We start from the raw sequence: 15,497 nt of genomic DNA, 5'->3' as shown, positions 1-15,497 counted from the left end.
GGATCTTTAAAAGGACTGTCACTTCATTGTTTTTTGATATATTCTGGTTAGCATTACTGGTAAAGATGAGGATTACTTGTAAGTACTGTAATCACTAGATGTGAATAAGAAGAGTCACAGACACTGTGCATTCAGTGACTTGAACTTGATCCATTCATCACTGTGTGTGTGTCATCGTAGAACTGACAGGAATTAAAAAACAAAAACAAAAAGACACTAAACACCGAGATGTTGGACAAACTTTAACAAAGATTAAAAGATAGTTTAGCTTTTTAGCATGAAAGATTTGAAAGATTTGTAAGAAATATCAAATTCAGACTGACAGATTTTGATTCACTTATCTCCAGCTGTACAACAGAATAAGGCGGGTACCTAAGAATAAACAGATAAAACTAGCATCGGGCAACAGCGGCGAGAAAGACGAGTGCAAAAAACAAAAAAACAAAGACTCCCGAAGAGAAGAAACACAGCGTTTTAGGACTGCGTCTCGTCTGTGGAAACTTTCATTCTCCTACGATAGAAAAACAGCCTTCATCTAACAGCTTCTTGAATGTAAACTGGGTGTTTGAGACCACACTTAGGTGAAAGAGTCAATGGAACACAAAAATACTTTGTCAACATTCAATCGGACAAACATCACATGGCATTCGATCAATAGAAGTGTGCTGATTTGATAAAAATCCATGTCCTTTTTTTCCATGTTATCCAGTCACTCCTGCTCTTTGGATTATGATGTCAGCTGTTTAAACTTGGCTAAAGACTTTCTCCAGGATTCTGATGATACTTGAAACATACAATAATTGAAGCTCTCCAGATCCTCAAAAGCCTGAACATCCTTTGAAAATTACTGGAGATGTATGTAAGGTAATAATAATGCTTTCCTCAGGTCTACTCGCTCATACCAGGCTGAAGCAGACCTCTCTTCTAACAGAACAATACAATAATCACCCGAATGCAATGTAGAGACCTTAATGTCCTTCACGCAATACATGTTAATCTGCACTATGTGTACACATTTTGGGAATGTGTGTCTTTTTTTAATGTTCAAACAGCTTGATGTGATAATAAATAAAAACACTAAAACTAAATGTTAATTGAAGTGCATTTAAACGAAAGGATTATTAAAGGATCTATCTATCTTATCGACAAGACAAAAAGTCGCTGCCTCGGGGCTCGCTTAATTAACGCAGACACATTTTTTTTCTTTAAAAAATGAACTTAATCGAATATTTTTTTTAATCTCATTCTTTATTTTGGGGACTCCCCACGACAAACGTCGGCAGGATGTCCTGTACAACAGCAGTTTTCTAAAGTGTCAGGTTCGAAAAAACATTTGTTGACAACATTGGATCACAATTATTAGACTCTCCTTGGATTTGTTTATGTATTGACATTGCATTAATTGCACACCTTTGCATGAAAAGCCATGAATTAAATGTGCGATTACACTTGTTGGTTAAGCTTGAGGTACAGTAGGATGGAAGAGATGGAACCCCAAGTGGCAGCAAACACACAATTAACGCTATGTACACAATAAAACACACTCCAACGTTGAAGGTCGACAACTACTGTAGCGAAGAGATCCTCAGGCCTCTACTACTGATTTGCACCTTGAAGGTGTTGTCGGAGTCCTTTAATGGTGAGGGCTGTTTTCTCTCTAAAGCAGGTTTGTCACTTTGAGACTGGCAGGAAATGAAGGCATCATTGATGAAATCTGAGTGAGGCTGACGAGGACGAGGAGGCTTTCTTTTCATTTCACATCTGATGGAGCTAAACAAGATGAGAAAAGAAGTCACTTCAGAGTATTTGAATTTCCCCCATCCATCTGGTCCTAAAAACTACCAGGTTTTGGCTGTGTTTTAGTAAGATCTGCTCTTTTTCAGTAGTTTCAAAGGCAATTACAGCTGCAATTACAGCTGCTTTGGGAGTGAATGTGGCGACCTGGGTTCTTACATGATCAGAAATAATCTTCCCTCTATAAAGTAATTCTTATCAGAAGTCTAAAATGACTCCTGGTAAATGCTTTGATTGATTAGAAATCTTCATAAAGTGCTCTAAAACATCATTGGATTTGATTCATAGACAATCTTGTTGGACTGAAGCAACATTTCTGTTTCCAGTACAGTAATTAAAGGCTCCTTTAACTAAATACTCCCTCGCCAGCTTTTTGCAATGCTTGATTTCCTATAGCTTGTAGGAAAACAAAGTAGAAAGTAATGATCATCAAAAGCAAAAAAAATAAAAATAGAAGAAAACAGTGCATAAATTACATGTACCATATTAAACATTGCTCCTGGAGAAAATAAGAAGCTGTCAATTATTAATCTTTTCTCCATAAACACATTATGACACACATTTAAACAATATGCAAGCTCCATTCAAACATTGCATTGTTATGGAAGTTATGCATCCACCATGGCAGGTTTGCAGAAAGCAGAATGCAGGTGTGATGAAGTATTCTTATAGGCCCGGTTGAGTGAAAGAAGTTCATCCCTCTCTCTGAGGGTTCGTATAGAATATGCTGGTGGTCAAAGCTAAGCGATGGCGGTGTTTCATAAGCATCCTACAGGTGCTGCTTTGGTCCTTAAATAGTTGTTAAATCAGTGATAAATATGCGATGAGGGTCAATGTTTAGAATTAATGGTAATATATACTGTAAACAACAAAATAGTGACAAAAATATTTCTTCACAATCTCCATAGTTCCAGCAAAGCCTCCAAGGCAGATTATTTAACCTGAAATATACTTTAAGTATTCCAAGAAATAAGGCTTTCTCTCTTTCATGTGAAATAAAAATCAGAGATCTTTAAATTTAAGGTGCACTTCCCTTGGAAACTTTGAAAAAGGAGTTATAATTTGCTGGCCTCTGTAAATTCAACAACATTTTTTTTACTATGCCAATGACCTACTGACCTAATTGTGTGTTCAGTCAAAAGAGTCACCCAAAGGATGGAAATGAAGTTCCTCCCCTTCCTATTTCCAATGACTCAGAGAATCCCTGACTCTGCTTGTATTCCACATGATGACAGGATCTGCTGTGCACGGCTTATTCAGCAAAAGAGCGCAGCGTTTCAATCAGTAAAGATAAGCCATGTCAAACTGAGCAGGAAACAGAGGCAGAGCAAACAGTGCTCAGTGGATGTCGCTTAAAATAATAAAACAGAAGGAAATGAATAAGTAGCGACTTCACTAAATGGCAGTGGTATATTTTTTTAACGTGCAAGAGGTTCATTTGAAACTTTAAGGAGAGCCAGCGGTAATGATAAAAACACCCAAAGCTAAACTGATGAAAGCCATTGCCTTTGGATATAAATACAAGTTGAGGTCATCCGTCTTTTCCAAAGCTTCAATGACTGAAAAGTTTTGTTTTTAAAGAGCCATGATACGAAACAGAGTTTACCCAAGGGCAACGTTTCATCAGACATGCTGGTATCCCCAGCAGGGAGGTGCGCGCTGCGAGCATGCCAGGCAGCTATCGGTTAGCTTTGTATTTGGACTTGCTGGCATCGCGAGGCTCTTTGCTGGGGTTGCTCCAGTCGTCTGCCTCGGGGCTGGTCTTGTAATGTCGCCAGGCCGACTTGTTGAAGACAGGCAGGCGCTCGAAGGACTCACTGGACAGGGCCTTCAAACAGGAGCACAGCACAGGAGACAATCTCAACCTAACAAAACGTTATAAATACAATAAATGATGCTATTATCTTAAAGCATAAAGTTTTGATGACCAAACAAACTACCACTAGCGCGTTTTACACGGTTATGGATTTAATCTTTTTTTTTCCCAATAATGTTACACTAGAAATACTGATTATTAAAAATAATATTGTCATATTTTGGAAAAACCTTGGCTAGTGGCTTCTAACTAACTCCAGTCTTTATGCTAAGCTAAGCTAAGAGTCTTCTGGCTCTTGTGTCTTAGAGATGAGTGCATCAATATATTTCTAAACTCTGACCATGCATTTTTCACAACACACTCCACATTGAACCAGCTCACCTTCAGATAGATGACTGCATCTGTGCCAACACCTTCCATGGAGTAGAGTTTAAGATCTCCCTGGAAGTACCGCGCATACAGCCGAGAAATTGGCAAACCATACCCAAAGCCAGCCTGGAGGGAAGAGGAGGAGGAGGGGGGGGTAGACTTTCATTTCCCTGGATGTGTGTAACAATTGTGTTTGAAATGTTAACCAGGGTCAACATGCGAGTGTGTTTACCAAAGGGACAGCTCCTGGCTCCAGGCTTGGTGTGGGAGCAGTGGAGTACATGTAGTTAAACAGTCGGTCCATCTTCCTTAGAGGAACGCCTCCTCCTCTGTCACTAATCTGCAGAATGAGTGTGTGAGTGAGCGTGGAAAAACCACAAAGTTACATTGAATTATTTGGCGCCCGTGTCCACTCGGGTTAAATTTACCTTTATGGAGAGGTCTTCATTTCCCAGAGTAACCTTTGCCTTTACTGGTGGTAATTCCTCTCTAGTGTTCTCATGACGCTCCACCGTGGCTCTCATCGAGTTCTAGAGCGTCCCAGAAAATCGGTTAGCTCGCCGCAAGTCCTTTTAGAATTATAGTACATTTTAAAAGGGAAACAAACTGATTCTGCTCACCTTGAAGAGCTCAAACAGCATGTGGAACAAATGCGAGGGCACATATACTGCATGGATTGGCTTTTTAGGGGCCTCCACTGGAAGACAAGAAGATGAAAAGATCACAAAACACACACACACACACATCCCCAACCCTTGAACTTCCAGCTCTAAGACGGTAGAAGAGGAAGTTGCAGCGCTGAATTCATGTCTGCGCAAATAGAGAGGCAGCGAGGTGCAGGAAAGGAGGAGAATCCTTATCGTAGCACAATCTCTGCTTTAAAAAAGGGTTACGGCCCGGTTGCATGAACAGCTGGATTTCTGCAGAAAATAAACTCTTACTGTTAAACTCTTCAATCTTCAATTTGGGGGCAGCCAGGTAGTACATCTCACACAACATCTTGGCAGTGTCGTAAGCATCTAATAAGCAGAGAGGACAAAACAAATCAGAGCAGAACGTGCAGAATGTGCGTGTATAGCTTTAATTCCTGTTAAACGAATGCAGCGTTCTGTTTCTGGGTCGCTCATGAGTAAAAAAAAAAAAAAAAAAAGGCATTTAATACAGATAGAAACTGATCTGTTTGATTTGTGAAAAAATCATTTAAAAAAATTCACAAATATTTGCAGCGAAGACAGAAAACTGAACCTATAGATCACAAAAACATTCACACAATGACTTGAATGACTCACCCCTGACAACTTCAGCGACACTGCATGTGGGATCAATACTGCCAATGTGTTTTGGATGAGCGGGGTTGATGTCGTTGCCAAACAGGAGCGCTGCACCATAACATGTCGAAAAATATGATCGCTGCAGAGACGGCGCGAATCGTGTGCCCGAGATCCAAAACGAACGGCAACGATTTGTGAGACTCACTGTGCTGGTTGATGAGCATGCGGAAAGAGATGCGATTGGTGTAAAAGCGGTCGAGGAAATACTGTATGTTGCTGCTGATAAAGGGATCAAAGCCAAACTTTTCCTTGTACTCAATGACCCCCTGTGCCATGGTGGGAACCACGTCATTGTGCCGGTTACGAATCTCGATCAAGACCTCCAGGAAACTGAACGCGAGAAAATACAAAGAGGGGGGAATCATTCACAAACTCATAGGAGTAAATTTAAATTCAAATAAAACATTTTTACAGTTTGTTTGTTTTTGCAGGTGCCCAAATATCACTAATCTTTTATTTCCAGCGGACTGAACAATTCCTGAAAATGCGCTCAAGTAAACAGACATCACTATCCAAATTCCTATCTGTGCTTATCACACAGGCATTGTTGTAGTATAAATACGCACCATTACCAAGTACACAGACACAGTGTATCAAAGGGTGCGACTGAAGGAAGGCCGTCATTAACACACGCTGTAAATCCAGCGGGGAAGCGTTCCAACAAGGCGTCATTTACACGCCTGCTTTTATGAGTCACTTAATCGGGCCTGTATTCACGCACTCGTTCAGAACGCTGGGATCCTCTGGCTTTCTGTTCTCGTAATCCGTCACCTCCACGAAGCTCTGCATGTACCTACAGGAAAGCACGGAGAAGCCAGGTTAAGTGGCGCTTATGCAACAATGCCGCTGTTATGACAGGTAACATCCAACAGTGTTTAGCAGAGGTCCTGCTGCAGGGAGCGCCTCACCACTTCTGAACCAGTCTGACAGAGGGCTGGCTTAGCAGGTTGTCGGGTAGCAGGTTGACCTCCCTCATCGTGTTGGCGAGGCGCACCAGCAGCTCCTTACGCAGGAACATGTAGGATGTTTTCTCACAAGCATTTTCCCTGCCTGTAAAAAAAACAAAACATGGTCGTATTTGAAAGCTGCTTCTCAGAAAGCGACCGGCGTATGGAAAATTGTAGAAGTGAACTTTTTTTGGCACCAAGATATCTATTCAAACGTGTTTTAGTGAGACATGTAAAGCAAAATGTTCCTAATAGAAAACGTATATTATGTATCATGTGAACACCAGGAAATATTCTAAATAACACAATATATTGCTGTCAGATATCAGATCTAGAATAATCGTGAACTCGTGCACCAAAAGCGACTTCCAGAGGAGGTTAACGTACCGACTACAGCTGAAATGGAATCTGTGGAAAGCCTTTTGGCTTCTAACATGACGTCTAACTTTATTCATGCCAGACGGTGCCATTCATTTCATAGCCCAACCCTTTTATGTCTGCGAACATTAGCCTGAACCACACTAGGAAACCATAAATATTATCCAACAGGGAGCAGGTGAGTCATGGAAAGGTCACAGGTGATTTGTGGTTTAGATCTAAACAAGGGGAAAGCCTCAGGTAAGTGTGGGTTAAGTCTAACCGCAGTTGGTGTGTAATGAGTAGTTGAGATGTAATTAACTTAACTGCAAATAGCCCCGCCTTCCTCATGAGGTGCAGGTGAACATTTTTAATTTAGCCCTAACCTTCAGCACAGAAAATAAAGAAACCGATTGGTCCTGTTTTACAGCACGCTCAATGCAAAACAACAGAAGGAAACGCTCCCATCATCTCCTCTCAAAGGTCGGACTCAGCAACATGAAACGAGTTAGAAAACAGGGTAGTGAAAGCACCAAATCCTGATTCAGCCCTGCGGAGAGACCCTCTCTGACACAAGCCATGGTTTGTCTGTTTTTGTTTTTTGTATTTGTATGATCCCTGTGCAAACACAAAAACAGCAAAACCTCCTTCCTTTCACTTTCGGGTTTCCACAGCTGTGTCGAGCAAATTACACAAGGATAAAGGGGGATGCCTGTATTTAATCAGAGGCGGATTAAGAGAAGCCTCGAGTGCAGCAGTGAGACTTGAAATCACTGATATGACTAAATGGAAGGCAATATATATTTATATTAAAGGCCAATGGTCTCCTTTATTGAAGATGCGACTTACCGAAATCCAAAAACTGCTTAATGGAGAGCGGGGACGGCGAAAATCTGGAGTAATATTCAATTTTCGGAGGACCGCTTTTCAGCAAAGACGCGAAGATCCTCATTGTGAAAGTTTTATATTAAATATTCCCGGATCAGAACGCGACATTGAGGATCAACGCAACGCGAGCGTTTCATCCCTGTTCATGTCGACAGCCACGCGAACAGTCCGCTCCAGCTGGCGGTCCACGTTCGGTTCTGGAGATAAATATCTTAACGGTAAAGGCATGTCTTTAGGATTTACATGACAGAAACTGTGTGCGGGTACTCCAAAGTGCTGCCTGCGTCTCGCTGCGTCAGATAAACACTGTCCAGGCGAAACCAATCAAACGACGAGTTCCGCTTTTTCAAAATAAATTATTTGGACTGTTGCACTGTGGCACAGATCAGACGGACTAAACAAAACAAAACAAAAATTGTGTCTGCTAATATGAAAAACGTTTCAATTATCATATTTTTAAATGTTTTCTCGCTGTTTCAGCCGTCTAATATTTGCTCATAACTGCCGATCAGCAAGTGAGACAACAACCGTACACCGGAAACGATTTATTCTGAAGGTTGTATTTCCAAACTTCCGGTCCGTGATGACATTTTGGACAGGACTGACTTTCATGGCTTTGTTTATACACTGCGATGATTGGCTTAAGACGAGGAAGTGAGAAACAACAAACGATCCTATTGGACAGAGGCGTGTGGACTGTTGCTCGTCGTCTACGATCGTTCTCTGCGTTTGATGTCACACGCAGACTTAAACACTGAGGGTTAAAAAAAAACAAGTAATGTGTATTTCACATAATCTACATGTGAAATGATGTGAACATTCTGACATGGAATGCGTACATTTGACGTTGTTTTAACCGGATAAGCCTGACTGCCTAATTTTCCTGAACCAATCCATATAGTATCATGTGTTCACCATCAATAAATTGTGTTATTGACAAAATTATGATTCTTTTTCATATCAAAGATTGATCTATTTCTATAGTATATAGTAGATGCACAAAATCCATTTCAATTATTGAATCTCAATTACCTAAATTGCAATGTCCATGTTATTTTATATTATTATCATATTATTTTAACTTATTTTATTTTTCATAATATCAGCAAATGTTTAAAAAAAGCACCGCATTGCAATCTTGAAGAGAATGGTCCAGATATGCCAAAAATGTAATCATCCACAATAAAAAAAGCAATAATTCTTAGCCAAAGATCCACCCCCAACAATATATCATCAAAATCCATTCGTAAAATGGATATTTCTAAATAGTTTATGGACAACTCCACAGATGTGGAGGACCGTTACAGTAGCGATAACAACGAACAAGATGAAGACAGGTTGTTCAGGTCTTTACGTTGTTTCTGCTGCCACCTGTAGGACATAACGAAAACCGCAGCGCAACGGGGCAGCTGAATTTGAAATCCTGTGAAACAAACTACTCTACAATATATAAAGTTACATAGATATTTAGAATGCTTACAGAGGGTAGAAGAAGGCAGTTGTGATAGATGCAGCAATCCCAATTTACAAACACATCAAGAAATAGGACGGTGAGAAGTTTGCAAACATAAGAACTGGAAGAGAGAGTAAAGTGAAATTCAAAGAAGTCTCAGCGGTGATGGGTGGAACTGGACCCTAAACGAGGAATCACTCGAGAAGATTCCAGGTACAACATCTAGAAAGATACCAAGAACAATCTAGAAACTTTTGATGATACAGATCACCATGTGGATGCGTAAATCTAATTAGGATGGGAATGAGCTGCTTGGTGAAGGTCTGCACTGTCCGACTGTTTTCTTTTTTTGTTATACAACACCTTAGAATGAAGCAAAGAGAAAAATTATTGCAGCAGCAGTCTGCAATTTTCTGGCCCTGAACGAACACCCACAACACAAATCTGCAAACAATTAATATTTATATTCATATTCATTTATTTTATTCATATAATCGCTTAATTATATGCATGAGAGAAGTACAAATGGCGCGCACACACACACACACACACACACCTAAGTCTTCATACAGATGCAGGTATTGCAGTTATCTTGCAGTTTTCATTGTCATCGTCTTCTTCCTCGGGTAAAGGTTCATACTGCCGACGATACAGCAGTCGAGTCACCAGTGTTAGGATGAACATCTCCAGGATTAAAAGCTGCTGACTCATCACTGCAGAGACAAACAGGCACAGGAGAGCAAAGGAGGTGGCGGAAATGAAGATCAGGAAAGAGCTGCGAGAGTTCAAAGAGATGGGTGGTCGATCAACGGACGGGTTCTACGCCCACTCACTGTATCCTCTGGCTGCGGCAGAAAAGGGCGGCGAGCAGGCGATGCTTCCGTTCAAAGCCAGGATGTTGATGATCGCCGTCTGCATCTGACTGAGGATCAGAACCAGCTGCAAACACACACGCGCACTGCTTAAACTGACAAACAGATGGCAAAAGAGCCAGTGCTGGTGTCCAGCACAGGCGTATAAAGCATCTTTGGCGCCTTACCTGGTACATGGCATATTTGGGGACAATCTTGATTGCCCGCAGGGTCGTCTTCAGGTGCAAGAACAAGATCGCGACAGGCCACAGAGCTATAATTGTCAAGATGCCCACGAACGGGTTGATCCATATAGTGGCTCCAGTGATGGACAACTAAAACATGGAAACCTATGATCATTTAATGCAATTCATTTGGTGGGTAATTTGAACTCAGTGTTTATGCCACAAAGTAATTGCTACATAGAAAATGGCCTTTAAGGCTCAGATATTCCTTCATCCATTATTCTGCTTGTACTTTGTGGGCCGCAGGGAGCTAGAACCATTATCAATTCATATTGGGTTCACTTATAGTACTTATCTTTTTAACTAGGGAACCAGCCACTGGGATATAATATAATTGTCTAAAAACTGCATTGTACTTTACTGTATCCAAATTTAAAATCTATAAGTCATGATCCATTAGGCATTCAAAAGCTCATACTGCCTTGATCATGTCTTTAGAATGAGCTGCAGGAATTCCAAAAGCAATATGCATTAATAAATTAAGAGACTCGTCAAGAATAAGAGCATTAGAATCGTCTTTAAAAATCCTAAATTACAAGCAAACAATTCAAAATGATGTTGTTCTGGGCTGTAGATCCAAGCTGTTGGGTTTTTATGACTCGTCACTTGTAAAAACAAAAACTCGGAAATAGGTGATACAAACCAGAAATCAGAGATAATAGTAAAGGGAGCAGCTTTTTCCAACTCACATCAGACAGGTCAAAGGTTCCATTGGTATAGAGGGCAATGGACAGAACGGTAAAGACAAGCTTCAGGAGAGCAAACTGGTAGGAGCCGAGCTTGAGCAGGAAGAGAGAGCGCCTGGATTTGGACAAGAGGAAATGATTTTACCGTCTGACGGCAACAAACGGCCTTCATCTCTGGTTCTACAAACATTTGACATTCATTGTGGGATTCCCCAAACCCCAGTAGAACACAGAATATTTTAGACAATTGAAAGTGACCTTGTTATTACGTATATACCTGTTCAAATGTCCTCACACATCAACAACAACATCATACCGGTCTGATTTGTTTAACAGATCATCATCATTGTTTGATCTGCGTATGGAGCTTTGTGGAAAAGTGCACGCTCACTGTGCACGCTCACTCAGCGTAATGCATTTTAAGCGACGGCCTGACTCGACTCTCTCTGATGCACACAACAACATCAAAACGCGATGCACGCGGAACGCGCAGCCAGGAAGGAGCGTGGCGCGATGTGCTGCGTGCCGCGTGCTATGCCGTGACAAGAGTTGAACGAACAGGCGTGTGCTCACCCGACATCAAACCCTCCAATTACGTGCACACATCCCTGAGCTTATGCAAGAGGCCAAACTACAGCCAGTCATGACCGCACAGGATCTGCGCTTCATTTGCAGCAAGGCAGCGATTGCTTAACAACAAAGTATGACATCCTGATGTATTTCCCACAAATGTGTCATAGTTAAAGCTTTTAAATACATATACCGGTAGGTAGGTAGTTTTTCTAATTATCCAATTATCATAATTAACCTTTTCTTAATCTCTGAAGCTCACTGGTGAACATTTTATATCTTGTTTGTTTTATCTGCGGTGAAAACAAAATGTGAAAATTCCAGGCACACTTGCATTTTTTTCCTGTTCTTTGTCCGAAGCTAAAGCGAGCCCCCTTTGCCGGCTGGAGTAGCCTTCTATTTAATGGCCGTCACTAAAGGCTGAATGACAAAGCTGCAGGTGCTCAGGTTAGCGGAGGTGTGAAAATAATTGAAGCCCTGCTTGTGAGATCTTCACGCACACACAAGATCGAAACAGAGTTTAAACATGTGCTTCTGTTTTTCCTCACAAGCTTTTTCCAGGAAGTCAACGGTTGTTTCACGGCCTGAAAAGGCAGAAAGAATGCATCGAAGTGTGTTTACCGCGTGATGGCAACATATGGCAGGCAGAGGCAGCAGCAGCAGCACGGCCCTGTGCTGATCTTCAGCTTATGTCTCCCCGCTCGTCTCAGGAAAGCCTCGTCGCCCCCCACCTCCTCGATCATCAGTATCAGGAACTTGAACACCACAACGGCAAAGTAGCTACAGAGTCGGGGATGCAGGAAGAACAACAAAAGTCTCAACCCACAGACATTACATCACAGAATCACTGTTTCCCATAAAACCGCCAGCAGGGTGTGACGTTCAAGTTTTCCCTCTGTGATCTTTTTTTTTTTTTTTACAGCGGGGGATCTGCGGGTAAAAGAGGTGAGCAAAAGAGAAGCAGAGAAAGAGAGTCTCACCAGGCGGAAGTCATATCAGTAAACATGGTGGCTCTGGGGATCCACATCCCCAGGCAGGCCATGGTGCCAATCACCTGAAAAAGTGATTCAACAGCAACTATAAGTGTGAAATATGGACAGTCTCTATGTTTCTGCAGCGTTGCTACTCACCGGCGCGGCCCCGTTCACCCAGGTGATTACACTCTTCTTATTGGCCGGCACTTTCCTGTAGACGTAGACGCACTCCTCTATGTAGACCAGCACGGACACTGCCGCCATGAAGGTGAGCAAGGAGTACACGACGATGCCGAAGGTGTCCAGCTCTGGAGGGACAGACGGGAAGACACAGGAGACCGAGGCTTGAGATGCTGGACCCACAAATCTATTTCTGGAACCGAACTTGATCTGCACTATTTTAGTCGAAAGAATATTTATTGAGCTACGCCCCGGAGACAAATCCTACTCGCACAATGAGCAAAATTAATTAAAATAAAAAAAACACACAGAAATGATGACAATTCCTTAAATAGAAAAAGGCATCACTTTGACAATATACCGATGTGCATAGAAAGTTACCTGAATAAATATCAAACAGCTATTGAGTTTTGCCATGGAAGCCCAAGGTGACAGATAAACAGACAACCTATGTGGCAGCGACAGTAACTCAAACGTATGACGTGCAGACATAGGAGGATGCTGATGCAGTCACAATGAAACGACGAGTGGGAGGAAGGCTTGAGGAAATTGTTCCAACATGTTGCCCATGACTGCGAGTATTCTGGTAATCATTAAGTTATTTATTCACTGGTATCCAAAATAAATAAACAAAAACAAACATTTGCATCTACCGGCCTCTATCTGGGTGGTCACTGTGGCCCCGTTAAGTTGGTATACGTTTACGTTTTCGATGTTTAAAATCCCCTCGAATGAATCTATACAGTTAATTCTAGTCCTTCTGTGTTCTATTAGTTCTGCTCTTAGCCATCTAACATGCTTCACGGCTGCACACGCGTGTAGTAAAGCGGAGACTCGTGGTCAGTTTCTGTCAGACGAACCGATCCAGGGGAGGATTTTAAAGCTGTCGCCCCACAAAGTGCTCCAGACAGAACTTTTTGAAGATTGGTGAGAGCTCTGTTTAGAGAATATAAATACACAAACATAAGAAAAGAAGAAGAGAAGAGAATTTTATGTGCTATGCATTGATAATGATCTTTCAAAATTGAAATTACATTTGTCAGAGCTCAGGGAGGCGCCTTTTCTGGATTAACCTAAATTTAACTAAACATTCGCTCTAAAAAAAAATATTTTTACATATATGGCTGAACAACATACATGCACATACATGGAAATAAAACATTACGCCGCTTTTTTAACTCACTGAGGATGATTTCGATGGCGAGAGGAGGTCTGCTGGTGCAGCTCGGCTCCATCGTTCGGTTGGACCCGTTATTCATGGCTGGCTGTATTCTCCGCGACTACCAGTGGAATCTCAAAGCCCCGCTTCCACGCGCTGACGCTCGGTGCGTAAAAGTCAGGCTGCGCGTCCTCTCCAAGGAGCGTCCTCCAAACTTTCCAGAGGGATTATCAGCCTGCTGGCTGGAACCCCCCGAAACACTTGTTGTAATCGTTGGGCCCGCCTCTTCCCCGCTGTCGTAAACTAAAGTGAGCTGCGCGTAAAAAAAAAATTAAAAAAAAGAGCAGGCATTCATCCCACCGGGAGTTTGTTCGTTTGTTTGTTTGTTGGTCATCATCAGGATTACTTAAAAAAGTACTGGACGGATTTTGGTGAAACTTTGTGGCAGGCTTGGCCACGTGTCAGGCAAGAGTCCGTTCATTTAACTTGCATGAATCAATTTGCTAAACATTGAAGTGCCCGAGGGGGAAATCTGACGAGATTGAGGTAGAGGAAGTCAAAATGTGGTTTGTTTTCAAAGGTTTTTGAGCCACTTCCTGAAGAAAAAAAAACACAACTGGTGAAATATGATCAATATTTATTAAATAAGTACCAAACTAATAATAATAATGAGACCTTGGTGATCCCAAACTAAATCATCAACTTGTTTCTTTTATGTGTGTGTGTGTGTGTGGGGGGGGGGGGGGGGGTGTGATTCCACACTGAATATTGAACATTGAGAACGGCTGTCATATCAAATGAGACTCATTTGATACTGATGTGTTTGTAAAGGTGCATCTAAATAAAAATGTGAATATTATTTTTTTTCCTGTAATTTCATTGAATCTTTCACATATTTTACGCTGGCTGTTGACTTTGGACTTGACAAAACCCCACCGACTGCGTTCACCTTTATTGCACAGGGCATGTCTAATCTCTGAATTACTTTCCATCTTCGCTGAGTCATCTTCGCGGTTCATGATGACGAAGAGCAAGGAGCACCTTCCGCCCTCACGAGTCTCATCAGGGAAGATTTGTCCTGACTGGCCTGAGTTTGTGAAATTAATAGAAATGTGTTCCAGGGAAGACTTCCTGAATTATCCCACCTGGATTTGACTCCAATTGACACTGTCGATTTGAATTCCGGTTAAAAAGAGAAACACTGGTGTGACGAAGATGCCGCCTTGAGGAGCTGACACACGATGCGGCGCCGCTTTCAATCGGACATTTTCTAGTTCATTTCCATAGAGGCTGAAAATGAACGGACCACCTCTGAGCTGTCTCCTGATTGCACCGAGTGCTGCTGCTGTCTCTCGCTGCTTATGTTAATGGATAAGCCCCCCATATGTCTATAGTGAAAGTGCAGCCTCTTTGGCCTTGTGGACATTAGACCTGTTTGGTTTTTAACAAGTCACTGTTTACCCTCCTTCAAAAGCAGACACAGAGGTCATTAACTTCATAGATTATACCCATGCAGGGACTGGACACGTCTTACAAACACGCATAGACAAATACAAAAAGGGACTGTCTAACTCTAAAAACTCCATAGTCATGATTCTTTAACTTTACAACACTTCATATAATATTACACTGGAATTCTAATGCAGCAGGTGCAGCAGTATTTCACCTCAGCAGGAGAGTATCAGCGAGGATGAAGGGAAAGGTCTACGAGACAGTGGTGAGGCCAGCCATGATGGACGGCTTAAAGACGGTGGCTCTGAGGAAAAGACAGGAGGCGGAGCTAGACGTGGCGGAGATGAAGATGCTGAGGTTCCCCTTTGGGAGTGACCATGGATGGACAGGATTAGAAATGAGGCAATAAGAGGGACAGTGAAGGT

The 15,497-nt window shown here is 41.9% G+C and overlaps 2 protein-coding genes across 4 annotated transcripts; both read right to left on the bottom strand.

Moving 5' to 3' along the window:
• Positions 1–1,244: 1,244 nt before the first annotated feature.
• Positions 1,245–7,744, bottom strand: LOC137904153 (pyruvate dehydrogenase (acetyl-transferring) kinase isozyme 3, mitochondrial-like). 2 transcript variants are annotated; one of them, XR_011105802.1, is made up of 12 exons: positions 7,464–7,744; positions 6,219–6,360; positions 6,032–6,103; positions 5,456–5,640; positions 5,269–5,358; positions 4,921–4,998; positions 4,600–4,676; positions 4,408–4,509; positions 4,212–4,319; positions 3,992–4,105; positions 3,401–3,622; positions 1,245–1,770 (listed from the first exon to the last, which is right to left on the bottom strand). XR_011105802.1 is itself a non-coding variant. In XM_068748317.1 (12 exons), exons 1-12 carry the CDS (start codon positions 7,564–7,566, stop codon positions 1,751–1,753), a joined length of 1,212 nt encoding a protein of 403 aa, XP_068604418.1. In that variant the 5' UTR covers positions 7,567–7,744; the 3' UTR covers positions 1,245–1,750. The 2 variants fall into 2 exon arrangements, 1 of the variants encoding a protein (XP_068604418.1); XM_068748317.1 differs by having other exon boundaries at positions 3,502–3,622.
• A 1,577-nt stretch (positions 7,745–9,321) lies between these two features.
• slc51a (solute carrier family 51 member A) lies at positions 9,322–13,806 on the bottom strand. 2 transcript variants are annotated; one of them, XM_068748039.1, is made up of 8 exons: positions 13,645–13,806; positions 12,438–12,589; positions 12,288–12,361; positions 11,929–12,087; positions 10,741–10,852; positions 9,995–10,141; positions 9,789–9,894; positions 9,322–9,668 (listed from the first exon to the last, which is right to left on the bottom strand). In XM_068748039.1, the coding sequence occupies exons 1-8, from the start codon at positions 13,718–13,720 to the stop codon at positions 9,520–9,522; spliced, it is 975 nt and encodes a 324-aa protein (XP_068604140.1). In that variant the 5' UTR covers positions 13,721–13,806; the 3' UTR covers positions 9,322–9,519. The 2 variants fall into 2 exon arrangements, with proteins under 2 accessions (XP_068604140.1, XP_068604141.1); XM_068748040.1 differs by having other exon boundaries at positions 9,789–9,877.
• Between the last annotated feature and the right edge of the window lie 1,691 nt (positions 13,807–15,497).

The sequence above is a fragment of the Brachionichthys hirsutus genome, chromosome 14 (assembly GCF_040956055.1).
Source record: "Brachionichthys hirsutus isolate HB-005 chromosome 14, CSIRO-AGI_Bhir_v1, whole genome shotgun sequence".
NCBI classification, from domain to species: domain Eukaryota; kingdom Metazoa; phylum Chordata; class Actinopteri; order Lophiiformes; family Brachionichthyidae; genus Brachionichthys; species Brachionichthys hirsutus.
This window is presented reverse-complemented; position numbering and strand designations above follow the sequence as displayed.